This window comes from Choristoneura fumiferana, chromosome 6 (assembly GCF_025370935.1).
Source record: "Choristoneura fumiferana chromosome 6, NRCan_CFum_1, whole genome shotgun sequence".
Taxonomy (NCBI): Eukaryota; Metazoa; Arthropoda; class Insecta; order Lepidoptera; family Tortricidae; genus Choristoneura; species Choristoneura fumiferana.
This window is the reverse complement of record NC_133477.1, coordinates 6,151,773-6,162,750: the sequence shown is the minus strand read 5'-3', so window position 1 is coordinate 6,162,750 and position 10,978 is coordinate 6,151,773. Positions and strand designations below refer to the sequence as shown.

The following is a 10,978-nucleotide window of genomic DNA, read 5'->3' as shown; positions in this document are numbered from 1 at the left end:
TTTAAACGTCAATGGATAGAGCTACTCATTGCGCGTCGAATGCGGTGTTACGCTCGCTCGTTTTTTCGTTCTCGCACTTAAACGGTATTGTTAGATAAGTGATGATATGGTGTTTGTTACTCTTTAACATTAAAACGGGTGCAACAACTTAGATTTGTAAAGGGCCTTAGCAAGAAAGGGTATGGTTGGTCCGAGGACCAAAAATTCAAGTATTAGTCCTATAATCCTGTTGATATGTCGAAAATGGCGAGGAGAGGTGGACAGACAGGTTGTTGTCAGTACATTAAGAAGACTAAGACTAAGTATACAGGACCTTATGCTTACTGCCGACTTGGGTGGGAGAAAATGGATTCTGACAAAAAAATTAGCTAAGAACGTCAAATTAAGGAGCTACCTCCTTAATTTGACGAATTTTGTCCAGAGTAACCTGGCAACACTGCCATGTATGCTATGCTGGTAGGTAGCCTAGCCTTAGCCTGGTTTTGGTGGCTGTGTGTGGGTGTGGGTCGTGCTGATAGCTAAACCAGCTCCAAGCCGACTTGTCAGCTCTGCTGTCTAGTCTGTCGCGTTAGTTGAAAACAGTATTGATTATCACGAATTCGTTAATTACTTAACGAAATGGAACCGAATCCAGTAATTATTGCAGCGACTGCAAAACAAACAGCATCCGTGAGTTTTCTCTTAGTATCTTTGGCGCATCTTATATAAAACTTGAGATAAAAGTGCTGTTTTTACGAACTTTATGTTTCAGCTAATATTTTTTGCATGGGCTCGGTGATACTGGGTTAGTATTATTAAGTTGTGTGTTATTAAATTTTGTTCGGTGCTCACGAGTGTTAATAGTTGACTGGATCCAATGAACTTTCTAGCCACGGATGGGCGAGCACGATTGCTGCGATAAGAGGGCCTCACGTAAAAGTGATCTGCCCGACAGCCGCAACGATCCCTGTGACGCTGAACGCTGGTTTCCGGATGCCATCCTGGTTTGACTTAAGGACCTGGATGCAACTGCTCCGGAGGATGAAGAAGGAATCATGAGAGCTACGGGCTTGATTCATGGTCTAATTTCAGATGAGATTAAAGTAAGTTTGAATTTGAGTTTTTTTTTTTACTGTAGTTACATTTAATTTTAGAAGCTTGTAATAAAGTCCATTTTAGTAATAATGGCAGTAGTTCACAGCCCTTAAGGTAAAAATGTATTTGTTTTTTTTATCTAGCTTACAAATTGCAGTTGTCAGTTAAAATTAAATGTAATTCCTCAAAGGTGTCTATAACAATTATTATTTGCTGTACTAAATTGGATGCAAGTTGCCATTACTAGAAATATCTTTGGGATACTGGCTGTAGTTTTTTTGTAGTTACTTTTTAACATTTTTTTTGATTTTTAGACAATTTTGCCCTTGTATTACTGAAGGGCTGAAGGTATGATATGCTTATCAAATTTCAAGTCAATTAAACCCCTAGACAGTGGTCAGATTATATAGTATTTTTTTTTAATAAAGATTTTACTAAAGTGTTAGGCATACAAACATACCTAATATTTACAATTCTGCAGCTTGCACAGGCAGCCAACATCATCCAATGTCAAAAAAGATTGGCTACATATACTTTTGGCAGTAGCCCCTGTTTTATTTAACCCTTATATTGTTTCAGGGAATAGTTTAATCTGATATTGTTTTTTCCTTCTCAGGCTGGCATTCCAGCTAATCGGGTTCTGCTTGGTGGTTTCTCCCAAGGAGGAGCCCTGGCTCTGCATTCAGCTCTCACATACCCTGAACCACTTGCTGGGGTCATCTCGCTGTCCTGCTGGCTCCCAAGGCATGCTCACTTCCCTGATGCAGTCAAAGCACCTTTGGATATGCCGGTATGAATATTTTAAATAGCCACATCGCTCCACACACAATTTGAAATTTATAATTATTAATTAGACCAGCTATGATCTGCAGCTGTGCATATGTTAACCCTCAGAAGGCAGTTTCTGGGGCTATATTAAGTTCCAATAGGAATTCCCAAAAAAAATAATTTGATCACCATTAACATTGCATGAAGAATAACTGTGCCAAATTTCATGTCTTTTAGTTTTTACAGTTGCCATTTCATGGTTGTACACGCATAGTTATATTCTGTTGCCGTGGGAATAACAGGATAAAAAGTAGCCTATGTGTCATATTAGAGAGAGTTCCACTTATCCATGTACCAAAACTTCATCCAAATCCGTCCAGCCGTTTTAGCATGAAAGAAAATCTCACACGCACTAACTGTCAGAATTATAATACTAGTACAATCATAGAGATGTAGTAAATAAATATAAAATATAAACATACTTTTAATAAATTATCTTATCAAAATGTCGGAATAAGATGCCCTTTAACACTTACCATTTTTTATCAATTATCATAATGTACAGACGTAATTTAAATAATGATTCTTTTTCATTGCAATACCTAACACGTAATGTTATTGACAACGATACTACATCCATGGCGGGAGCTATTTACTTATTATTCTCTTTATAAATGAATGATAAAGTTGCTTAACATCAGGCGGGCCGCATGCCTGTTTGCCACTGACGTGGTATTAAAAAAAAAAAAAAAAAGGAGTGCGTAGGAGTTGGAAAAGCGTTCTGCAATTAATGGTGACATTCTATACCCGTTGTGGATAAAACTAGGAGCCTGAATTTTCAGTAACCAAGCAGGCATTGTATAAAAACGGTATATTTCAAATTTCATTAGAACCAGTAGTTTAAGAATTATAACTAATCAAAACCTCTGTGCTAAAACCATGAAAAAATCGTAAAAACTCATATGGGGCGGATTGGGGCATTCATGGTAGCCACCCTACCATGAAAAAATCATAAATAAATCCAGAAAAAGGTCCTAACGAAATTTTTTTTGTGAATTAACATAGACCTACTAATATTATAAATGCGAAAGTTTGCAAGTCTCTTTGTTTGTTTGTTTTGTTCTAAACTTCTTGTTTTGTTTGGTATGCCGATAGTTTGAGTCCTGGGTAAGAACATAGGATAGTTTTTATTCCGGAAAATTGCATAGTTCCCGCGTGATAGCAATAACCGAATTCTACGCGGACGGAGTCGCGGGTAACGGCTAGTATTTACATAAAAAAAGACGAACCATTTTGTTTGAGGTGGCTAGCGTGAAGATAGCCTCCCAATTTTAAAATAAAAAAAAATTGTTTCCGCTTCGGGTCCTAACGATTTAAGTAACTGAACAAACATGAACTTACGATGAACAAGCGATCTAGGTGGGGCAGCAGCGTGCAGCGGGCAAAAAAAGTGGGTTGGTCAACTTCATGAGCATCAGTTGTTCTTTGGATAAATAATACATTTTTCACACCACCTGCTCGACAATACCTAATTATATTTCATACAAACCTCAAAGTAAATCATTATAGCCCTTGGCTTTCGCCGGGTCGTAATGTTGTACAGTCAGCGTCATATATTACGTAGCAGTCAAGATCACCAATATTTGGAAACATACAAAATAGTCATTACCAGTGACTCAGTCAAAGCGGTCAAATTGTTCGAGACATCTATCGTGTACAAATATACTGGAGCACGCACGTCGCCAAATACTTTATTACATTTAAGCCGACATTAGTACCGTAGCAGCCAAAGTATTCAAAAGTATGGGACACCACAGAAAAATTGACTTTATTACATACCGTATAAGGTCCAATGATCTAGTTAGCTAGTCATCTTTAATACAACGTGAACGTTGTTCAATGTTCAGTCTCTTGGTGCAAAATGCACATGTCATTACCTTTTTAATTAAATAAAAACTTTTTATAATGTAATTTTATACTGGCCAATTCAAACCATATTTAAAAGAAATTCGTTAATCCGAAATTCTGACAATGTAAATAAAAATTGAAAAAAGGCGTCAGGATTCAAATGAAAGAGACTGAACGATCACTGACAAGTTGGTACTCTTTTCGGTGATTGTCAAAAACAAAAACTCGAATCTTATTACGTGCTACCTAACTCAACTCGAGATTAAACCTTAGTCCTTTTAAATAAAGCTCAGTTTTCTAGTGGGTCCCATACTTTTGGACATTATGGCTGCTACGCTACCAGTGGTGATGTGCGTGCTCCGATTTATTTGTACACGATGGATGTCCTGAGCAATTTGATCGCTTTGATTGGGTCAATGTTAATGACTATTTTGATGTTTCCAAGTATTTGGTGATCTTGACTGCTACGCACTATATGACGCTGACTGTACTGCGGATTTCATTATAACCCGCTGGTTTCCACTTGCCACTTCTCATAGTTCTTATTGTTATGCGTTTAAAGTCTAATTTCTTCAAAATCGCACGGCGTAGGTACAGTACAGCCCGTAAGTATAGCTCAGCAGCTGCAGCACACCCGCGGGCGGCCCGCGCCGCGCCGAATTCGTTTGAAAATGGAACTTATATTAACTTACTTAATTTTTACTTTGCCCGTGCAAAGCCGGGGCGGGTCGCTAGTAAATCAATAAAAACACAACGAGTGCACTCTTCGCGTCTTGGATTACTTACTATTAAGTCAAAAAGACAATTGTCATTTTCTACTACACGAATCCTTCCGATTTCCCCCGAAACCCGAAGGTTTTTCTAAGAGCTCACGGATTGTAGATACTTTTTCTAGTAGCCTTGGTTTTTATTGTCAAGCAAAAGGTGAATAAAAGTAGAGTATTAGGTACTCCTCGGTGATAAAACTGATTTTGCCTTGGGCGCGCTTATTCCTTCACTGCTCTCAGGACTCCATCTTAATACCCTTGCTTCGCTCGGGAATGAACTCACAACACCCTCGCTGTGCTCGGGAGTTAAATTATTACTATGGGGACGTGTCAAAAGAACGCTGCACATTGCTTCGGGACAGGGAACCTGTTAAGCATTAGTACCTATCTATCTCATAAAAATAAGCTTTAAGTACAGTGTTTATTTATAAGTATAATAACGAATGCATGCATCCTTTTCGATTCTAAAGCTGACACGATATCTGAAGCATTGTCTTACGCTTTGGCGCTTGCGATCGCATTCATCATCTCTTTCTACCCTCGGACCATACCGTGTGACAAAAAGAAGTGGTGAAAAGGATCTTAATTCCGACTGCGTTAGCCAATAGGTAAGGCCTCTGTTCTGTCTTTCGTGGTCAGTTGGATAGGTTTTCGTTTGTGCTTGTAGGGCTACTACGAAATTAAAAAATCGTACCGTCCCTCTCACTCTCGTATGAAGCGATTAATTTACCAAATGATATTTTCTGGGTAGGTAAAAACGTCACGAAATGAATAGGTAGCACTGACGCGACTCCAACCGATAATACAAACAACAGATTCTTGAGACCGCAAATAAAGTACGTAGTGAAAACTACGACATAATAACAGTAAGTAGGGCTACTACGAAATTCGAAAATCGAAGTTCGTATCGTACCGTCCCTCTCACTCTCGTATGAAGCGATTAATTTATTATTAATATTATTAAGCGAAGAATATTAGCGTCAGCGGGACGGTACGATACGAACTTCGATTTTCGAATTTCGTAGTAGCCCTACTTACTGTTATTATGTCGTACTTTATTTGCGGTCTCAAGAATATGTTTTGTTTGTATTATTGGTTGGAGTCGTCAGTGCTATCACACCTATTCATTTGGTGACGTTTTTACCTAGGGCACCCGCAAAAAAGTACAAAATGTCTGTGGTTTGCTTAGGGCAATTATATGTTTAGGTTTACTTCACCAAGTCGTGGTTCATTAATATTTTCGTTGCAATGTATTATTCCTATGGACAGCTATTGTTTGCATTCAATAATGCACAAAGAGGCAGGAAGACCAGGTTAATCAGCTAAAGCTTATGAATTTCTAATTATGTAAATTTTTGAGATTGATAGTGATAATTCCAGCATATAAATACATAATGAACCTCGTATGCGAATGGAGATTAGGTACAGTGCATAAACTTTGATAGTATTTTTTTTAATTTTCGATATTACGTCATTTTCTAAATACACTACGACCTCTTTAATCCGAACACCCTCTAATCCGAAGCCCTCCGTAATCCGAACGCCCTCCCCCGCCTACTACTACGCCTGCATAATTCTTCACTCATTCGCCGGCTACCAGTTGCTTTGCTTACCGAATGTCGAGCAGATGACATGCGCTTTTGTTTTTGTTATTCGTCGGCCATTTTGTGTTGCTATTACGACGTTCGTGCATCATGGCTTGCACGTGAAAGAAAAGAAAGCTTGTTGTTTGTTTTATTCCATAAAAATCCATACTATAAATATTATACATGCGAAAACTCTGTTGTCTGTCTGTCTGTCTGTTCTGTCTGTCTGTTACGTTTCACGCCAAAACCGCTGACGATTTGGATGAAATTTGGTACAGAGGATAGAATAGACCATGGGAAAGAACATAGGCTATGTTTTATCGCGAAAAAGAGGTCTTAAGGGGTTGAAATAGGGGATGAAAGTTTATATGGTGGAAGTTCGTCGCTGTCGAAGATAAACCATGAAACTTGGCATTTAGGAACTTAATAAAAAAATAAGTCGGTATTTTGTAAGAGCTTTTTTGAAAATTCGACCTGGGGGATGAAATAGGGGATGAAAGTTCATATGGAAGGTCGTCATTTCGAAGATAAAATCGATGAGTCTTTATTAAATTGCCATTTCGGCACGTGATTAAGAGATAAATAGACATTTGTTCGCGCGTTTTTAAAATTCTTCCTGTATGGGGGTGAATAGGGGATGAAAGTTTTATATATAAAGATCGTCATTGTCGAAGATAAATCGATGGTTCTTTGTGAACTTGGCATTTGGGCACGTGATAAGAGATAAATAGATATTTTTTCGCGCGTTTTTTAAATTATTCTGTGTGAGGGTGAAATAGGGGATGAAAGTTTTATGAAGGTCGTCATTGTCGAATATAAATCGATTGTACTTTATGAAACTTTGCATTTGGGCACTTATAAAAAATAAAATAGATATTTGTTCAAGCGTTTTTGAAAATTTTACCTGCGAGGGGATGAAATAGGGGATGAAACTTATATGGAATGTCGTCATTATCAAGATAAATCGATGAATCTTTATGTTTAGGTATTCGATAAGAACAAAAAAAAACTGGTTAAATTCGACTCAGACTCGCGCATCAAGGGTCCGTAGGGTATTTATGAATGAATATCCAGTGTTAGGAAAAAAAATGCTAATAGTACCTTTATACAAAATTCCAAGTTTCTAGGACAGCCGGAAGTACCCTAAACCTTTTCAGTTAAGGCGATTTGTATGGAACACTTTTTTAATGACTGTAGCTTTTGATGCGTTTAACTTAGAAGTTCGATTTTTTCACAGCTTCCGGGACTATTGACCTGAGTTTAGGGTTTTAATTTCAACTCGATACATACTCCGCGCGTTTACGGGATATAGGGTCTAAGGTTCCATTTTGTTCCTTTTGAGGTACGGAACCCTAAAAAACATTTGTTCCGGCTCTTTTCACATTTCGACATTTTTCATACTTGAAAATATGGGATGAAAGTTCTTAAGGAATTCCAAACAATTTACTATAAGTATACTTATCGGAAAAATGTGTAGCTATGCTTAGTAAGAATGACGTCTTAATTATAATCTACCCTCCTAACTTACAATAAAGGACGTAAGATGTCAAGAGTTCACTATGAAGAATTAGTCCTTTTGTGTTGCAGGGTTAGAATACACGTCGTCTGTGACGTCGTATTGCTAAATATGGCTACCCGCAAAAATATTTATGTTTAAGAACGAATGGAAGAACAAAAAAAATACTTTAGATATAAAGCATGTATTAAAATAGCTTATTTTCAGTAAACCGTAGAGGTTTCTATGTGCTATTATTGGCAGAATAGGTACCCTAATAACTTAAACACTTCCAAAGTTACTATTCCACGCGGACGAAGTCGCGGGCAAAAGCTAGTACCCTATATATTTCTCTGTATATATAACCGAACGCTCACTAGTCCAACGGGTACATTTCGGGGTTCGGATTAAAGAGGTCGTAGTTAGGGATTGCAGTACCGGTACTGAAACCGAATTTCTATTTCCCGGTACTGGATCTACTCCAGTACGGGAAATACCGGGAAATTCGATACTTTCGGTACTAGAGGAAAAATGTGTTTTTAAATAGAAGTTTATAAATAAAATATGAATCACTGAAATTACCCTCCCTCTGTAATTCAATTATTGAGCATCTTCAACTCTTGCTTGACTCAAAGCGCGACCTTACTTATGCATCCCAACCCAATCCCGATACCGGAATAGCGCTTCGCAATAGCAAAGCAGTCCTCCAGCGAAGTGTGCGGTACTTTGCCAATACCAGTACTGGTCTAATCTCGGTCGCACCATTCAATTTTGTGCACATAAGGGAAATATTAGCGGTGTTTATGAAGGTATCAAGCGGGTTCTTTGCCCTTGGCTTTGGTCATTAAAACGACAGCCCTCTTAAAGACGCGGATGGCTCTGTTATTACACAGTCCAAAACAACGGACCGCTGGGTCGAGCATTATGTAGATCTCTTCTCTCAGCCTGTATTCCTGCATCAGGAAGCAGTGCAAAGCATGCTCAAACTGGACAAATGGACAGAGTTAGACGACCTGCCGTCTATAGAGCTACTGTCAATCAGCTCAAGTGCGGAAAGAGTCCTGGCGGTGACGGCACCCAAGCCGGAGTAATTAAACTCCAGTGCATCAGACCAATCATGCACAATCTTCTGTGTAAATGCTGGGAGGAAGGAAGTACCTCAGGACATATGCGACGCTAACTCCGTCACCTTATACAAAAGGAAAGGTGACCGCATCGACTGCAACTGCTACCGCGGTATTGCCCTTTTAAGCATAGTTGGTAAACTTTTTGGTCGAGTAGTTTTGTATAAAATCCAAAAGCTTGCAGAGCGCATCTATCCTGAGGCGCAGTGTGGTATTCGCTCCCAGCGATCCACAGTAGATATGATCTTTATACTTCTTCAGTTACAGGAGAAGTGTAGGGAGCAGAACACCCCTCTCTACGTCGCTTTCGTTGACCTCAACAAAGCGTTCGATACAGTAAGCAGGGAAGGTTTATTCTGCGCTCGAGAGCATTGGGTGTCCGCCAAAACTTCTAAGCCTGGTGGTAAAGTCATTTCACGAAGGCATAAAGGTCGTTGCAGATTACAACGGCAACACATCGGAGCCGTTTGATGTTCGCAGAGGTGTGCGTCAGGGCTGCGTTCTGGCTCCTACCCTGTTCGAAATATATTTCGCACTAATATTGGGTACAAACAGCTTTCGGTGACACCGAACGGAGTATTCATCTGCACACACACAAGGGGCGACGGAAAGATGTTAAATATCTCTCGCCTCAAATCCAAAAAAACATCGTGTGGATTTACAGCATTTACAGCTTGATAAAGGTTAAAAATATTAAAATTATATATTTTTGTATTATAGATTGGAAAGAAGGCATACTAATTAAGCTGTCCAAAAAAGGGAACTTGTCCCAGTGCTCAAATTGGAGAGGGATAAACCTACTGCCTATGGTCTCCAAGGTTCTCTGCAAGATACTGCTACACAGAATGACGAGTGCTGTCGATTGTACGCTGAGGGGCGAACAGGGTGGATTTAGAGCAGGGCGGTCTTGCATTGATCAAATCAACGTTTTACGCATGATTTTTGGAGCAGTGCAATGAAATGCGTAGTGAACTTTTCACTTTGTTCGTAGACTTCGAAAAGGCGTTCGACAGGGTCAAGTGGACAAGTATTTGGCATGCGCTAAAAAGAAACCAGTTAAAATCATAAAAATTATCCAAAATCTTTATATGGGCTCCTCTTGCCGAGTCATGCATAAGGGACAATTGTCAGACCAGGTACCGGTCACGGCGGGTGTGAAGCAGGGTTGTTTGTTGTCGCCATTGCTTTTCCTCATTGTCTTGGATGACGTGATGCGCAAGGTAACAAGTCAAGAGAGGAGAGGATTGCCTTGGGTAGATGAGGGGGCCTCGAAGACATAGACTTCGCAGATGATCTTTGTTTATTCGCAACATCACGAGAGCGTAGCGTATGCAATCCAAGACCAACGACCTCTCCGAATACGAAGGACGAAGGACATGCGGCTTAACACCTCGGATGCGGTGCCGATATACATTAACGGCAGGGCCGTTGAGCAAGTTGGCCAATTCGCATATCTAGGAAGTGTGGTCGACCCGACCGGGGAACGGATAGCGATGTTGAGGCGCAAACAAGGCAGCGGGCGGCGTACGCGCAACTCAAACCTGTGTGGACATCCACCGTAATAACTCGACGCACTAAGATCAGAGTGTTTAACTCCAACGTCAAGTCAGTCCTATCGTACGGATGCAAGACATGGTTCGTAAGGAAGGATATCACCGATCGTTTGCAGGTGTTTGTTAACAAATGCCTGAGGCGTATCCTTGGATTTTTTGGGCTCGAACTATCTCAAATGCAAGACTGTGGCAAATGACTGACCAGAAGCCAGTAAGCCGAGAAGTTATGACAAGGAAATGGCGATGGATTGGACACACGCTTCGAGGGTCGAATGATCACCTGCCCAAGCAGGGTCTCCGTTGGCAATCTACTGGCAGAAGACGGCCAGGACGTCCTCGGACACGTGGAGGCGATCAGTTGAGAAGGAGGCTGGCTCAATTGGTCTCGGCTGGGAAGAGCTGGAAGAAGCCGCGCAAGATCGAGCCAAATGGAAAACTCTTCTACGAGCCCTATGTCCCTAGTCCTAGTGAGGGATAACAGGATCACATCATCATCATCATATATTTTTGTAGTACCGGAATTCCCGGGAAATGAGTTTCGTTTCCCGTACTGAGGGCGATGAAATTTCCGGAATTCCCGGAATTTCAGTACCGGGAATTCCCGGGAGCAATCCCTAAGTCGTAGTTGTATACTATTATCTCGGCCTATGCAATACGTCGTCAGTTACTTGTCAGTACAAGGCGCAGGCCTCCTCATAGTGTC

The 10,978-nt window shown here is 40.3% G+C and overlaps 1 protein-coding gene across 1 annotated transcript; it reads left to right on the top strand.

Moving 5' to 3' along the window:
• Positions 1-439: 439 nt before the first annotated feature.
• On the top strand, positions 440-1,885 carry LOC141428567 (acyl-protein thioesterase 2-like). Its single transcript, XM_074088568.1, is given in 6 exon segments — positions 440-669; positions 752-763; positions 765-784; positions 870-994; positions 997-1,082; positions 1,691-1,885. Coding segments are annotated over 6 exon segments (474 nt in total). The 5' UTR covers positions 440-618; the 3' UTR covers positions 1,871-1,885.
• Positions 1,886-10,978: the final 9,093 nt, after the last annotated feature.